Here is an 18,094-nt window from a genome sequence, read left to right on the forward strand (position 1 = left end):
ATCATTTAATTCTGAGTTTTCACATGGACTTCTATAGGAGCAGAATCAAGCATCAGTTACGGTAGAATAGTGTATCCTCTCTTCTCCCCCACGTCAGTCTCTTATACACAGATACAAATAGTTACTTCAGCAATTTTGGATCACCACCAGTCAGTATCCTCTTTCTCTGAAGACATATTAATACAAAATAGACTGTTCCGTAAGATTTCTGGTGAGAACATTAAAGCACACATTTTTGGTCACTTCTTTGCATAAGGAAAACTAAGACACATTTTCCCTTTATTAATAGTGAAGATTTACCCCCAAGATAGGAATCTATCATAAATACTCAACATGATGTTGAGCATAAAACAAAGCAGAGCAGAACACAGGCATATTTTGGAATGGTCTTACCCAACAAAGTGAGAATGCTAACTTTTTGGATTCTTTACCTTTTAGCAAAGTTTTACAGTTAGTTGCCAATACTGAACAAAGTATAAAATCCACATTCAGACACACTATCCCTTTTTGTGATCATTCTTAATTGCAGAGTATATATATGAGAAACATTAAAACCAATAGTCTTAAGAGATTTCACTTTATAAAGAAATGGTGCACCAATTATTTGGTGAAGGTTAGAGCAGTACAGAGAACAAAGGAAAAGCAATTGTGACATGTCAACAATCTCAACATTAGTACTAGTCTCAGTACACTGAGATTCAGTGTTATTCACTTTTTCTTGGAACAGATTTCAGTTAACCTATACTTGAGGTATAAATATACACAAATATGTACAGTACACATAGAGGAAAATATTTTTGTATCTGTAGCACATTTCAACAAGTTTTAAAATACTGGAAAGTCAATACTTATGCCACTGATTTGCTTGCTAATTTACTGGAATAACGAGGCCAACATCTTCAACTAGGAAGGTTATACTGGAATATAAAATGTAAAGTTAAAAATTCTTTCCCCTCACTTCATACTCACCACACACAGTCCTGAGTGGCTTTATCTTGAGAAGAATGTCAACCACAGTTTTTAAACCTATCTTCAGAGGCAATGAATGGGGAAAACAAACTAGAACCTTCATCTTCATCTGTTTTCAAAGAGGTGGCCTTAATATGTGTGTGTGTAGAAAATAAAGTTGAAATATAAATACATCTAACCCATTATTTTTGCAGGTTACCATAGGTACAGTTAACCAAGGTATCCATAGGTACAGCACTTTTGTATGCAATGTCGGTGCAAAGAGGTCATTAAAAATCATCTGATTTTAAGTCTTGACATCATCCATTCAAGTCCTTGGCACAATCTGTAAATAAAAGAATTAAAATATGTATTTTTGCATAAAAAACTACCTACAAATATTCTGTCATGGTAACTTTAGTCAAAACTCAGACAGCATGTGCTCGTGAAAGTCCTGCAACCTTAACAGGTTCAATCTACACAACAATAAAAGTAAAACTGTAAACAACCCCTTAACAATATGTCTAGGCTTGGAAGGATTAGATTTTTAAATTGGTAAACGTTGGCGAACGTTGATTTCACCATACATATACAAACCAATGAAAAATATTATCAACAATAATAAAAATTGACAGATATACAAAGAAAAATGCTACTTGAACTTAGAGTTTGATTTAAGGATATTTTCTTTGTATATTTTGAGATGTGCTATTGGTGATTTGTGTTTTAATGGTTATACAGCTTTAAAATTTTTTGAATCTCAGCATCAACTGCCATTAAATAATTACTGCCTGACCCCCCCCCCCACACACACACACACCATAATTCACTGCCACTGTGAACTCTTAAAAATTGATAGAAATGGGGAAGAAATTTTAAAAATAAACATTGATATTATCCCTCAAAATGATAAAGTAAAAATCAAATTCCGCCAAGCCTAAATATGTCACCACACTGACCTGATGTGACCACATCTAGGGTCAGGTCAGTCTCTGTACCCTCTGAACCATCACTGCTCTGCTGACTTCCAAGAGTATCAGTTAGGTTGTGGTTTATATGATGTTAACATCTGTTAACAAGAAACTAGATTACTGAGCCAACTTAAATTCTATCTGAGCTAGACGAGCTCTACAATCTAGAGGAGAAAGGCTCTACATTTCATTACCATTCAGGATACCACTAAAATTCTCCCAAATAATCTTGAATATGAGTGCACTCAATTGACAGTGTCAGATTTGAAATGCTCTTTTTGAATTTATTTTAAAATAAATTACTAGTGTCACTTTGGAGACTTGGCATTAAAATGTGTCTTCAAGTCACCTTGGTCGCTCTCCATTTTATTTTGCTTACTTCAGTGACAAATACCAGAAAAATAGATAAAAGGTTTCTTAACTCCCTGGTTCACATAAGGAAGCATGTGTTCTCTGTAACAGACATATCTGCTTTTCATTGTAACTGGCCACATAACTGCCACTGCTGCGTGCTTTAACAAAGTCTAGTGAGGTGAGTTTCACCTTTTAAAAAGCAAAACAACCCATACACGTAATGAATAGTATCTCTTCACAATACACAACAGTTATTTCCCAGTGCTACTAGATCTCTGGGGCAGGTCTTTATTTTTCTTGAATGTGCTATATGTTGCTGAATTTAATGCAGGGCCCTAAGAAGAATTCATGTTTAAAAGGATATCATTTTCAATGATTTTCAATGTTGCCTTGAGATTCCGGTCCCAGAATGCAGAGGTGTGTTAGGGGATGTATCTCAAATAATAGCCTATGTATACCACGATACAGGTACCAAAATTATTCAGAAAGTATTCCCAAGAAGAACTCTTACCCCTCGCCAGTTAGAGCACAGCATGCTTGGATATGCCACTGGTGATCTTTAACTGAAGTTAGTTTCAGAAACTGGGATATTTCAGCTATCGTCATGCACTCTTTAACATCTTGTTTGTTAGCAAAAATAAGCAAACCTGCTTTCTTTAAGTCCTACAGAGGAAAAGATGGAGAAAAATGTTTAGAGGCTTAATTATTTTTCTATTATGATTTCAGAGATTTTCAGAGTCAAATTAGGTTTCTGATTTGGAAGTGTCTTTATGATCTTGAAAACATTTGTGCATGCATCTTTCACTTAAGTGCCAACACACATTCTGCTTTTAGAATTCTGAAAGGTTTCAAAGTCCAGAATGAAAACATATTGCCTGTGTTTCTAAGTATAACTGAAATTTACAAAGTCTGAGAGTAACTGCTAGTCTAATAGTTTCTGATTGGCAGTGGAAACATTTGTCATTTTGTTTACAGAGTTTTTTCCACCTTTAAAATCTGTTATGGATCAACAGTGGATCAATAGTTCATTCCAGGGCTTGTGGACAAGGTGCATTATGACTGGCATCTGTAAATTATTACCCTAAGTGCTAATCATTATTTTCCTACCCAAAAAAAGTTCAACAAAATGACTCTAATGAAACAAATGCAAGTCTCTTAAATACCCAGTGTCATACAATTGATATACTAACTACAATATTAACTACAACATCCTCCTTGTAAAAGCGTTTCTCATTTATATTGGAGATCTTCCCTTCCCTCCAACATGAGTATTTTCTGCTACCTAAAACGAAAAGGCTGGTTTGCAAGAGGCATCTGAATCATTTGTGGTATTTTCACTCAGAAATACTATATTGGTCTCATTCATCTCCCTTATGAAAGCTGTCTTCTGTGGTTTCACTAGAGAGAGTGTGATATATACTGGGTTCTCGTTTAGTCAATTATCACATATGAATTATTTAATTATCTTTCTAGGGCTTCAATATTTCCCTACAGCCTTGTAAGTTGTTTTAATGTTTTCTGGTCAATTTTATTCTTTTAACTCCATTTTAATACTCAGAATATTCCCAACATTTCTAGAAAGAATCAGATGTTCTCAATTTTTATTGTTTCAGTTCACAGAAGACCTCTACAGGTTTAAGTATCAGCTTGCTTTTGGTTATATTTCGTTAAGTAAAACAACAAGACTCAGAGCTATTTGTTGCACAGAAAGACACTTCAGTTATTCAACAAGGAAAACAACTCTGACCCCATTCAAAAAGAGGTGGGAGGGAATTAGGAAGGAACAGAGTAATGGAAACCTTTTCTGTTTCTCTACCCTCACCTTCTTGCAGCAGCCAAGAGCCTGTGGAGTGACAGAACAGCCAGAACACTGATCTCTGCTAGCGAGATATATATAAAAGATAGAACCCCTAATCAAGGTCTGGAGACAGCACCCTAGTACTTCCCATCAGCCATGGATGGGTTCATATAAGTGCTGCTCTTGGACTTTGGGCTACCCTCCACCCTCCTCTTCATCTACCTGCAGACAGCAGGTTTAGTCATCCAACTAACAGTTATGTGCTTTCCAAGTCAGGCATTCAGAATTCTGTCAGACACTACAGACAGATCACTTTCTTGAATTTACTTTACTGTATAGAAGAGCATCACTAATTTAAGATCACAACATTGTGCAGTTCTTAAAAAGAGTTATGTTTTCTTATCAAGATCTTTTCCAGTCAAACTTGTACATATCTCAGAAATTAAAAGCTTTTGTTCCAGCTTGCTCCTGGGACAATTCCTCAAATGTAGTTAAAGGTCTAGATAAGCCATCCTGTATCCAGATTTCACAATAAAATGTTTGACTTATAAAAACTGAAAACACAGGATCTTTATACTATTATTTACATTATTACATATTTCTTGGTAGGATTTCAAGTCAGGACCCAGGAACAGCTGTCTAAATCTGAGTAATCTCAGCTCTTACCCACAACGAATAATCACTTATATTTCCTAGGGATAAAGTCTTGATTATTAAAGACAGTAGCTAAGGGAAAGGGCGTCGGTGTCAGGAATTTAAGACGTTGGTCCAAAGCAGAATTTGAACAAAGAAATTGATCTGGAAGAGTGGGTCTCTATATGGGAAAGAGGATATAAATCTTCATTTTGTGTAGTTAAAAGAAAACTGTTATACAATATAGATGGATCTTAACTGGAGTCAGATGCCATCATGTCTTTGTTAGTAGGGAAGTGCTCTGTTAGAGGGGTTGCAGGAAAAGGGGAACATACTTGCACATGTGGTGGTTGTGTCCAAGAATTAAGACAGTTTTGGGAGGACATCATTACAGAGATTCATCTATGCAAAATATCAGCTTCCTAGAGAACCTTAATGCTCTGGCAGAGGATACACATTTCAAACAGAATGTTATTGTTAGCATGAAGAATTAATATTGCACATTATTGGAAAAATATGACTTCTCCTATGGAATTGTGGTACAGTAAAATATGGACTGTCCTTGTAAAGGAAAAAACTCTTAACAAGTATGTACATAAGAGAATGGCTAAAAAGAGGATAGGTATTTTGAAATCTCAGCACCCTTTTTAGCATATTCAGAAGAGGAGGGCTTCCCAACCATCATGCCACAAACTTTAGCCAGATTTTTTGAATATTAACCTTATCCTGAAAAAGCAATGTATGATGTGGCATGTTAATGTTTCATTGTAACTTAACTTTAAAAAAAAAAAAAACTTTTTATTAAGGCAATATTGTAGTAGGGAAACGAGAGAGAAAAGAGAAGAGTCAGACTCATTTTTTGTGAATATATTTACAAATAACCAAGCGTGTAAGGTAAATAATACATTCACATGCTATTTATTTGTGAGAAAGAGAGTTGTAAATGTTCACCAAAAATATAAAAAACCCACTACTCACCTCATGTGCTAACATTTTATAAAGTTCTTCTTTAGTTACAGAAATTCGCTCTCTGTCTGTGCTGTCCACAACAACGATGACAAACTTTAAAGGGTAAAAAAGGATCAGTAAACAAATATATAGTGTGCATACTCTTAAATCATGTTTAATAGATGTGCACCCTGGGTCATAAGCAAAGTGTTAACTTCCTCCCTCATACATAGGGCCCTACCAAATTCACGGCCATGAAAAACATCATGGACCATGAAATCTGGTCTTTTGTGTGCTTTTACCCTATACTATAGAGATTTTTTGGGGGAGACCAGAGTTCCTCGAATTGGGGATCCTGACCCAAAGGGGAGTTGCAAGAGGTCAAGGTTATTTTAGGGAGGTTTCAGTATTGCCACCCTTACTTATACACTGTCTTCAGAGCTGGGTGGCTGGAGAGCAGCAGCTGTTGGCCGGGTGTCCAGCTCTGAAAGCAGAGCCCTGCCAGCAGCAGCACAGAAGTAAGGGTAGCAATACCATACCATGCCATCCTTACTTCTGTGCTGCTGCCTTCAGAGTTGGGCATCCAGAAAGTGATGGCTGCTGACAAAGGGCCCATCCATACCATGCCATCCTTACTTCTATGCTGCTGCTGGCTCCTCATGGTGAGCAGCCTCCGCTGTTCAGGTGCCCAGCTCTGAAGGCAGCGCTGCCATCTGCAACAGCGCAGAAGTAAGGGTAGCAATACCACAACCCCCATACAATAACCTTGCAACCCCCCCCACAATTCCTTTTTGGGTCAGGACCCCTACCAACTACAACACTGTGAAATTTCAGATTTAAACAGCTGAAATCATGAAATTTGCTATTTTTAAAATCCTAGAACTGTGAAATTGACCAAAATGGACCGTGAATTTGGTAGGGCCCTACTCATATGCATATTACAGTTCTGCTCAGAAATCAATGGTTTGTTGATAATTCTAGTATTAAAATATTTGTAATTTATGTTTAAGTTGGTAGACAAATAAATTTGGCATGCAAAATTCCTGATTATTTTATTTAAGTCCTCTTTTAAGTTGCTTATTTCTACAATTCAGGAATCCTGCTCTGTTATAATGACTTTGGATTTCACTTTTACCCATTTTAACTGAACAATTGTTTCTTAAGTTTCTGCAAGCATTTAGGGTGAAATACTGGCCTCACTGACTACACTGAGGTCAAGATTTCATCCTTAATCAACTACAGTTTTAGGGGTAGACTTTCAGTGGTACAGAGGCACCCAATTCCCATTGACTGAAATATGATATACTCTTACAAAAAGAGCAACACACTAACTCACAGAATTCCTTCCCCTACCTGCCCTGCTATTTTGCAATGAAATGACTAGCAATTATTTTAAAGGGGAAAGTGGGTAGCCAGTGCTAGGGTAACACACATACGCTCCCCAACCCCCACGTCAAGTAAAAGCATGCAGTTGGAAGACAGGAAATCTAGAGTTACACGCACATCTGAGTCTTGAGAATGGCCAAACAGCTACAGTATTTATGATGATTAAATCATTTTTCAGAAGGTAAAGTTTCTTCATTATTTAGTACAGGTATAGAGTATAGAACATTTAGCACCGAAGGAAAGCATCTTGATAATACAGCAAAGGTTCCAATTTAACTACACAGAGTTGCTGATATCACCATTGAAGTACTTTTCTTAAAGATACATGAATATTGGTGATGTATATGTTGAAAGAGTTCAGTGTGGGTTTTGTGCCTTATTAAGGTTGTCTGTGAAAAGCGTAAGGGGAATTTTCACGTGATTATTCTCATTTTTAAAAAGGGTACCTTACTTGGAAGAGTTCTTACTTGTTTTGATGGTTAGTTTCTGGTTCTTTTACATTATACTGTTTTGTTATGTAGCTTACGTGATATATAGGTGTGAACTGAAACAGCATGCTAAGGAGAGAACATACAAATTGAAATACAAGCATCCAGAATGTCTACAAAGTGCTACAGTAATATCTGAAATGGAGTAAGATATAAACTTTAGTTAACCAAACTCTCTCTTGGATTATTCATTAAGATGTTATTTTAATTCCTTATAAGAACATATCTTCCAACAGGGAATAAACTCTTACCTCTGTGTTTGTATAATAAGTATTCCATGAAGATCGAAGAGACTCTTGCCCTCCAATATCCCACATTAGAAAACGTGTGTTATTAACCACTATCTCTTCTACATTGCTGCCTATCGTAGGAGAGGTATGCACCACTTCATTCATAGAACTACAAAAGGAAAAGAATGAATGATCAAAAACTGCATACGCAATGTTGACAAAAGTCAACTGTATTTGGAGATGCAGTATCACACATACTAGACCACAAAATTGGCCCATTTTTAAAAACTAAAATGGACAGTTGTCTCAGATTGGAAGGCTCATCTGCAGAATGGTGGTAGGCATTCTTTGACAACAGAAAGGTGAAGTAAAGAAAGAGCAGATGAATGATTTACTCTTGTTCACTCAGTGAACAAACTATAAAACTGAGGGCTTGTCTACATTACCCGTTGGACCGGCGGGCAGCAATCAATCCAGCGGGGGTCAATTTATCGTGTCAAGTATAGACGAGAAATCGACCGCTGAGCGCTCTCCTGTCGACTCCGGTACTCTACCAGAATGATAAGCGCAAGCAGAGTCAACGGGAGCACGTCAGCTGTCAACTTACCGCAGTGAAGACACCACGGTAAGTAGATCTAAGTACATCGACTTCAGCTACGCTATTCACATAGCTGAAGTTGCGTATCTTAGATTGACCCCGCGCGGTAGTGCAGACAAGCCCTGAGAGAGCACTTCTTTTTGACTCTGTTTTAAGGGCTTTTACTGCTTAAGGGTGGGTAGAAAAAAGTCAAGTTTCTCCCCTCCCCCAATGAAACCTGGCACAATGTAGCTCAGTCTGGGAGAGAATGATTGTTCTTCTCCAACTCTGAAATAAAAGGAATGTTGCTAAACCACTTGATTTATAAGATTGATGAAAAATAATAAATAATAAAAAACCAAGACAACCCCATCCCAATATACTATATCAGTTCTCCTCTTCCGTTTGCCTAAACCTGCCACCATAAGCCAAAAACCACTTACCGTATATACTCTATCATAAGCCGGATCGTTTATAAGCCAACCCCCACAAGATGGAGAAGTAAAAATGGAATTTTTTTATGACCCATTCATAAGCTGACCCTATAATTCAGGGGTCAGCAGATTTTGGCTCCTGGGCCATCAGGATAAGCCACTGGTGGGCCAAGATGGTTTGTTTAATTCGAGCGTCCACAGGCATAGAGGTAAACTTAAGTAAACAAAGTGTCCCAGCACGCCACCTGCTTACCCTGACTGGCCAGGACAGCAGCTGGTGGGGAACATTTTTTTGGGGGGGTTGGGAGGGGGGGGAAGGGAGAAGCTGGGGGTCAGGGGCATAACCCCTATGACCACCCCCCATATGACCCCACACCTAGCCATGGACCCCCATACTCTCCCCATCCCATCCCTTCCCACCATAGCTGGGGAGGATGTCTCTGGCCTGGCTGGAGCTGCTCCGGCAGGCAAGACTGGGCAGCGCGGCCGCAGCTTGTTCCAGCAGGCTCGGCCGGGTGGCATGGCCACAGCGTGCTCCAGCGTGGCCACAGCCTGCTCTGGGGGGCGGGGGCGAGCGGCACAGCTGCAGCCTGCTTCGGAGGCTGGGGAAGAGCACCATGGCCAGAAGCGGAGAGACTCTGGCCCTGCCTCTTCCCTTCTGGCTCCGCTGGCTGTGCTGCCTCTCCTTGCTCCCTCTGTTGAGGGGAGGGGCTGTGTCCCACTTCTGCCGCTCTATACCCATTCATAAGCAGACCCCCTTCTCTGATGCTTCCCTTTTTTAAATGAAAAAATTCAGCTTATGAACGAGTATATACGGTAAGTTAAAGAAAATGTTTGAGAAATGATTTTTAATGGAGATCAATTGCTTTGTCTTTTGAGGAAAAACCAAGATATTTTAAAATGCTGTTTTGCCAAGACAACCAAAGTAACACATTAGTAGTAGTATTCATGAGTATCTAAAACAGGGATTCAAAGTAATTGAAATGTATTGCAGTACTGCCCACACAAAAACATTTTCAAGAAAAATGAAGCATTTTCAAGAACTTGCTTATGATTGCTATTGCCATAAACTGACCAGTGCACTTGACAAAAATTAAAAGACTGTCTAAAGTTTTCCAATTTCTTCTAACTCTTTGGTTGCACAGAGAGAGATTTGAGATTGAAACACTGTTAGAACATCATTTGAACAGAATCCAGCAGGAGTGAAGAGGGGCAGGGATAGTCTAGTATTCTGGGAAAGAATCCCCACTGCCCAGTGGTATATGAGCATGTAGTAAGTAATTTAATCATAACATACATTTGTAAGGAAGATGAAATAAGGGCAGGGTCAGAACAGAAGGATTAGAAGTAGACAGAGCAACAGATAGAAGGGAATAATGAAAATGACAGAGCAAGACACCTTTGCTTGAATTTCATATTTAAAACAGAACATACTCCAGACATATATTTAATTAATTTATTTAGAATCTCTTTACTTGTGTTCCTAATTACAAACATTTTTAGAATTAGGGAAATTGATTTTACTTTTCATAACGTATGGGGTTTTTTGCATTTTTTCAGCCTGAACAATGATAATAACTGAGTCAGTTTCATTTTCTGGCTTTTATTGTGCTAATGTATGCTTAGGTTGCAAATACTGCATGGGCTTTGAGTTTCAAACAAAACAACATTAAAAGAGTTATAAATACATCTGTTTTGAACAAAATCCAAAACAACAGCTTATGGTGTAACCTAGACGACAATAGCTCTTTAAACACTCCATGAACAGTTCTTGGGATTGAGTCAGAAGAGTTTTCAAAATACTGAAGTGCTTACTGTGAAAAGATACACATCTCCCTATTAAAAAAACCTGTAACATGAAGATTAGAGGTGGTTTTGTCAACTAATTCGACACAAACAGCTTTTACTAACATGGATCTTACCCCAGGACCCCATTTCTGGCTGGCTTTTAGGCACTACATAGTAACAACACTTCCACAAAATGTATGAATCTCAGTAACTTTGCGCATACTGGTAGTCCCCCCGACATCATAATGTATACATATTATAAATGCCATTAAGATCCTGAATTCTGACCAGCAAATAGCCATAGCTTGTTATGGTGCATTGATATTTATGACACAGTTCATTAAATATAAGTAGCTCCAAACCCTGCTGATGGGCCAGAATCAGATGCTTTCTAACCAGACTACAGGATTTCCCTTTTATGTATGAAACGATCACCACCTATGCTCAGTGTGCTGCTCTTAAATGGGGGTTAACGAAAAATCAGAGGAAGCTACAGAGTGGATTTTTCAAAAATACATTTTTGCCAGCGAATTCATACTATGTACTTACAACTGGTAAAGGATGGTTGTTTTTCCTGCATTATCCAGACCAACAATGATTACTTTGTGCTCTGAAATAAAAATTTTATTGGTAAGTCACAGTTACCACTGTAGCTAATAACACTTTAGTGCTTTTCAGCAAACAGTTCACATTGGTGCTTGTTTTAAATTTTTTTTTTTTTTTTTAAAAAGCATCAAAGCAAATTGTATACACAGATAGTTCATGTATAGCACACAGCACAACTGGGCCTTGATCATTTTTCAGCACCTCTTATAAGTAAATTCATTTTGAAACCAAATGCCAACCTCAACCAAGTATTTGTATTCATTCAGCATCTCTTATTTCCTATTTACCATAATGTAAATTGAAGAAGTGGTACTGTTGGTAGCTACTCATCGTGGGCTAAAATACATAACTTTACTCAGTTTTATTGACTTCAAAGAGAATGCACATGTGAGTAAGGGCTCATCAATGTAAGCAAGGGTATTCTTTTGCCCAAGTGGTCTTCAGACATGCTAAAAATCAAGCCTCTGAAGTATACCCAAACCTCAACCACAGCAGTAATTACTCCCATTACAGCTGCATTTGTTCTATTACAGGGGATCACATAAGTGCTTTTTTGTTTTTAATCAATATTGTGTGGTTCTGTTTTTTAGCCCAGAGGGTATGAATTGAAGTTTGAACAACTTGGCATAACTGCACAATATTGTAAAAATGGCAGATTACCTGACCCCCTGTAAGTAGGCACTTCTGTTTTAGGTGTGATGTCTCCAGCATACTGGATGCTAGGAAATCACTTGGAGCAGAAGATCTGCAGTGGAGCTGGATATTGCAAGATTTTAAAGACAAAAAAGTGGGGTTTAAAAGTTTTTGTGCTGAATGGAAAATGCTCTGACTATGGGAGCCATTCAGCATGGTGTATAAAGTTGTATAAATTCATTTGAAAAGCAACTTTAAAGGAGCTTACAAATTCTACCTACACAAAAGTTAACATGCATTTTATGTGATATTAGAGATCTTTCAGAAGAAAGTGGCATTAGGAACAAAATATATTGTCTCTAAAATAAGCAGTTTTCATGACAGCTACTAAGACTTACTGACTGTCACTAATAAAACATACATTAAGCAACAAGACCCGATAGAGCATATTCAGCAGTATGGTATGATTCTATGTATGTTATTGCAATTAAAATATTGATATTAAAAATAAGTTTTATAAATTATTTGGGGATGAGCAAAATATTTATGGGATACCCTTCTAGCTGCTATTTCCCTCCACACAATGCTGCTCAGAATCCCTCTTAATCATGGCTACAGGTGTCACTAATGCTTCCTACATAGTCCAGCTAGCTTTTTTTTTAAACACAAATTGAAAGACAAATTGCAAATAGCTTAATACTGTATATAAGGTTAAAAAATAAAACAAGCCATGAAAAAGGCTGCTAATTAACAGAAAACTACTGTGGAACACAAGGTATTCAGATATTCTACTTGTTACATCTAGTTAAAAAAATGAGACAATGCAAAAAAAATTACATAGGAAACCCCTTCATTACCACCTGATAAGGCAAAATTCAACTACCATCAAATTACACACTTTTCAACTCAAGGGGGAGGTGGGGGGGGGGGGGAAACAAACCTACTTTTCTTTGCAGAGTTCGTATCTATTATGGTTACAAGTAACCTAAGATTATTTTAACTACAAGTAGTACATTTTTAGAGCAACTTATTCACTTTTTGCATTTGACAGCAGTTTGCTTAGTCAGTTTTATTTTTTCCCTTGCGCAGGTTAGTCACTTCCTTTTCTCCTGAACCCCCTGCCCCATAAATACAACAGAGAAGCAGAAAAAACTCAAACACATTAACTAAAAGTTTTCCTAAGTATTTTGCAGTGTGCCTTATTGTGACCACAGAATGCATACCTGAGCAGTGTACTGTGGTAAGTGCCACCATGTCTCATTAAAAAAATGTATCAAACTAGGATGTGTGTTATGCTCACTACTTATTTATTACCTGACCCAGGGTAAAAATTGTGATTTGGACCCTTTTCATAATTCCTGAAACATCTTCATGTCTGTAGCACTTTCATGAAGCAGTATGTCATATCTGTCGTTAAAGGAGTGCTGTTTTGAGTACGGTATGTTTTCTCCATCTTCACTTCTCTGCCTAATTTCTACAAATCACTTCTATACCTTTATTCTTTTCTGCCAACTCTTGTCTCTGGCTTTAAACACATTATTAAGGGACAATTATTAAGTAATGTCCAGCAAATAAAAAGTAATATGTGGAGTTCATTTGCAAAGATTACTAGCCAACTTTTCTGTTAAAACTCAGGAGCAATTGGACTAGTTGTTACATGGACTAGAAAAAAGAGAATACTGTATAAGAGTAACATGGCAGGAGTAGTCACATTTGTCTTGAAGCTAATCTACTGAGGGAAGGAAACGTTATGTGGCACCATAAGAAACTGTATTTGGTTCATACTTAAATAATTCATCTCTTGGCCTTCAAGTACTCTGTGATCTTCACAGAGCATTTTTTCCGAAACATAAAAACCAAAGTAGGTTTTGTAGACTCATTAAGGCAAAAGTCTGTAGAGATGCAGAGAAACAAGTTTACTTATACAAACAGAGTACGCTTGATACAAAAGAAGTTAATGATACAGCTTATTTCTTGAAGCTGTGCTTTCCCTTTGGGAAAAACAACAACAATCGAATCTAATCTGAGCAGAAGAGGAACGTGGTGTATTTTAGCCAAAAACGGAGCGACCCAGCGCTGCTTTCGGACACTTTTCGCTCCAGCTGCAGTATGAGGAGTGACCCCCTCGGCTCCTCACAAACGCTTCTGAGTCCAGCGGAGACACGAGAGCGCCTGCTGCTCGCTCTTGAGCCCTGCACGCCTCCGCACTTCGACAGGGAACCTGGACTCGGGTGTGCCCGGCTCCCCCCGCCGCCTCCAGCCCAGCCTGCCCCGCTCCCACCGCGGGCGGTGTATTGATGAGGCCGCAGGCGCGCTGGGTTCCACGGAGCACCTGCCCCGGGCACGGGCGGCGAGCGTGACACGTAAACAGAGCACGGAGCCGGCACAGCCACAGCGGAGCCCCGGGACGCCTCGACCGGGCCCCGCCCCCCCCGGGCCCGGAGAGCTCCCCACCCCCCAGCCGAGCCCCTCACCCTGGTGGTTGAACAGCCTCCAGATCCTGGTGAAGATGATTCCCATCCTCGGGCGGACCCGGCCCCGCGGCAGCTCCCGTCTCCTCTGGGCTCCGCGGCGGCTCTCCCTGCTGGGCCCAGGGCGGCTCAGTCCCGGCCCCTGTCCCGCGCTACCCGACGAGGTGGCAGGCTGAGGCCGCGCCGGGCCCGCTGGGGCTGCGCACTCCTGGCCGTGCAGCCCCCGCTCACGGACATCGCCGCTAGCCCGGCTCCCGTTTCCGAAACGACGTCCCGACCACGGCTTCGAGGGGGGAAATAAAATGCAGCGAGTAGCTCCTCCCGGCCACCGTCCACCCGAAGGGCCGAGCGAACGAGAGGGGGGCGTGACGCTATGGGAGCGGATCATTTGCATACCACAGCCCGCCCCCTAGTGGGCGAGTTCTGCGAATGGGAGGAGACGCTCTCGTGACTCATCTTACCCTTGTGGCCCTAAACCGCCGAACGAGCCGTCGCGCGCTCCGCCTGCAGCCCGTGCCGCCTCGCTGGAGGCTGGGCCCTTGCATGCGGGGCCGAGCCAGGGCAATGGGCCTGTGGCCTCCGCCAGCCAAAGGGCCGCAGAGGGCCTGCCCCTTACAGCACCCACAGCTCCTGCCCATTCAGCAGCGCCACTGGGGCCGCCCTCCCTCATGCTTAGCGTCGCCCCTGCCAGCGCTCGGGGCCGCCCTCGGGGAACCGCCATAACTGCCCCCTTCCAGCCTCTGTAACTGCCCCTCGGCCACTGCGAACCGCCACGACTGCCCCTCCTCCCCCCTGCCAACCACTGCTGCACTTGCCCATTGCTCCCTGCCAGCCCTCTGTGCCTCCCCCAGACCACTGCCATGACTGCCCCTCACTTACCCCCTGCTAGCTGCTGCTGTGTCTGTGCCTGGTTCCCTGGCAATCACCTTCATAACCACCTCTCACAACTGGCCTGCTGTGACTGCCTAGGATGACCAGACAGCCAGTGTGAAAAATTGGGATGGAGGTGGGGCGTAATAGGAGCCTATTTCAGAAAAATACCCCAAAATTGGGACTGTCCCTATAAAATCGGGACATCTGGTCACCCTATGACTGCCCCTTACTCCTTGCCAACCACCGCCATGAGTGCCCAAAACCACCAGTGTTACGCTGCAAAACACACCACGTGTGACTGTGGACAAGAGAAAGGCTGTATTGCCAACTCTTGATTTAATCAAGTCTCACAGGGTTGGGGTGTTTTTCTTAAAGCCCAACTTCCTGGAGCCAGGTGATTATATGAGAATCTCAGTTTTCATTTAAAAGAAAATAAGTTTCCTAGCCCTTATGGTTGTGGAAAGAATCTTGAAAATATGAATCCTAAGGGCTCAAAAAACAGAAGGCATATAAAAAGAATGCCAAATGTATTATCTTTAAAATCTCATGAAGATATTTAGGGGCCTGACTAATGATTTTTAGATGTGTAGGGGTGTAAGTACTAGCTCTGTTTCTTGCTCTGAGTTACCAGGGAACAATTGAAGGGTAAAATTTTGAGGGCTGGATTCTGATCAGGGTAGGGAAAGAAATGAAACCCACTTGCTGCACTTATATGGTGCAAAAGTTATTAAAATGTTTGTAAGTATTATGGCCAGCAGCAATCTGCATTGACATTTTGCATAGGTATCTCAGGTAGTGGTACACTCATAAACATGTGACCATACCATTTGCCCCTAGGCTGTGACTTAGAATGCCTTTCTGCAGTTTCTGTTGCAGAGGGTCCAACAATAATTCACTGTTAAACTGGAAGGATGTAGCAAGGGGTACTGGAGGGGGCTAGCCTGGGTCCACTACTATTCAGTATTTTCATTTATGACTTGGGTAATTAAATAGAATGCATAAAATTTGCAAATGAAATCAAGCTGGGAGGAGTTACAAGCATTTGGGAGGACAGGAGCAGAATTCCATAGTTTTGAATAATTTGTGAAATTGATCTGAAATCAATAAGATGAAATTCAATAAAGACAAGTGCAAAGTAGTACACTTAGGAAGGAAAAATCAAACACACAAATACAAAAATGGAAATAATTGGCAAGGGGATGCAGAAAAGGATATGGGGATGATAGTGGATAAATTTAATATGAGTCAACAACATGATGCTGTTACAAAACAGGCAAATGTCATTCTGGGATGTATCAGTAAGTTTCACATATAAAACATGGGAGATAGTTGATCCACTCTGCTCAGCAGTGGTGCGGCCTCAGCTGGAGTACTGTACTGTGTCCAGTTCTGAGCACCACGTTTCAACAAAGATGTGGACAAACTGGTGACTGTCCAGAGGACAACAACAGATATCAAAGGTTTAGAAAACCTGACCCATAAGGAAAGGTTGAAAGAATTGGGCATGTTAGTCTAGCAAAAAGAAGATAAAAGAGGTGGGGGTGGGAATATAGCAATAGTTTTAAAATATGTAAAAGGTAGTTTTGAAGAGGATGGTGATCAATTGTTCTTCATGTCCACCAAGCATAGAATAAGAAGTAATGGGTTTAATCTGCACCAAAGGAGATTTAGGTTAGATATTAGGAAAATCTTTCTAACTATAAGTATACCTTTCCCAGCCATGAATAAGAGCTCAGTATAGCTCCAATCCTTGTCTCTCTCACCAACAGAAGTTGGTCCAAGCACTCGCCCTGAGCACTGAAACAGGCTACTCAGGGAAGTCATAGAATCCCCGTCATTGGTGGTTTTTAAGAACAGGTTAGATAAACATCTGGTAGGGATGGTCTATGTGTACTTAATTATGCCTCATCATGTAGTGGATGGGCTAGATAATCCCTTGAAGTCCCTTCTACCCATACATTTCTATAATCCTATGAAGTTGTCTGCATGGGTATGGAGACAGACAGAATATGCATAGACAACTTCCATCCTGTTCTCCCCATGTTGACTGTGAGTTACCTAGCAGCTCCAGTGCATAAAACCTGCTAGAATTTGGCCCCCAAATCCTAAACCTGTTACACACATCCATGATTTTTCACTTATCAGTAGTCTTTTTTACTTCAGTGGGATTACTGACTGTAATTTTAAACATGCATGTGTTTTTTACATTAGGGCCCAAATTTGTAAGACCACGCTGCAGTACTTGGAGTCAGATTAAGTAATTCTCATCTGTAAGTAGGTTTACATTTATAGAGTTACTAGATTTGGTAAACTATGAGCACAGAATGAGTTCTCTGAAAAGGTCAGGATTCTTGTAAATTTACCATTATAGATGGGCAACATGAACATCAAAAATGGGACACAGTTTGTTTTTTTAACTTCAAAAAGCATCTTTACATGTTTAAACCATGTTACTGTAAACATTTGATCGACCTCAAAAGTTATTCTACTAATCTTGAGCATGTATTTAAATGCTACTTATCTAGAGTTTAAAGTGGCCACCAAGACCCTCATTCAAGCTGCCTGCAGCATTTTTGAAATGTTTTTCTGATCCCCTAAGTATTTTAAAGTGCTATAACAGATTTTTGTTAAAAGTGACTGTATGTATCAAATGTATCAAAGAAATTTAGAATCACTTGAATGCCACAAAGATACAGAGCGTACCACAGTGCATGTGTCAAGTTTTACATGACAAATGTGCCAATTGTCCTTCGTACTCTGGCTGTATTGGTTATTTAACAATTGTAAAATATATTCCAGACCACCTTCAACAAATAAAAAAAATTGCTGTACTCATGTGATACAAGAGCAATTGCACTGGTTTCCTCAAGACTGCTGGAAAGCACACACATGTCCAGTTGCTTTGCATGAAGCAATTTTTGTGCCTGCTAACAGTGACCAGCAATAATGGAGACTC

The 18,094-nt window shown here is 40.2% G+C and overlaps 1 protein-coding gene across 2 annotated transcripts; it reads right to left on the reverse strand.

Annotated features, from left to right (window-relative positions):
- Positions 1 to 558: 558 nt before the first annotated feature.
- ARL5A (ARF like GTPase 5A) lies at positions 559 to 14,627 on the reverse strand. Of its 2 annotated transcripts, XM_048869426.2 has the most exons (6): positions 14,269 to 14,627; positions 11,105 to 11,165; positions 7,778 to 7,925; positions 5,683 to 5,766; positions 2,785 to 2,936; positions 559 to 1,294 (listed from the first exon to the last, which is right to left on the reverse strand). In XM_048869426.2, exons 1-6 carry the CDS (start codon positions 14,312 to 14,314, stop codon positions 1,246 to 1,248), a joined length of 540 nt encoding a protein of 179 aa, XP_048725383.2. In that variant the 5' UTR covers positions 14,315 to 14,627; the 3' UTR covers positions 559 to 1,245. The 2 variants fall into 2 exon arrangements, with proteins under 2 accessions (XP_048725383.2, XP_048725384.1); XM_048869427.2 differs by lacking the exon at positions 11,105 to 11,165 and having other exon boundaries at positions 14,269 to 14,396.
- Positions 14,628 to 18,094: the final 3,467 nt, after the last annotated feature.

Source organism: Caretta caretta, chromosome 11 (genome assembly GCF_965140235.1).
Source record: "Caretta caretta isolate rCarCar2 chromosome 11, rCarCar1.hap1, whole genome shotgun sequence".
NCBI lineage: Eukaryota > Metazoa > Chordata > Testudines > Cheloniidae > Caretta > Caretta caretta.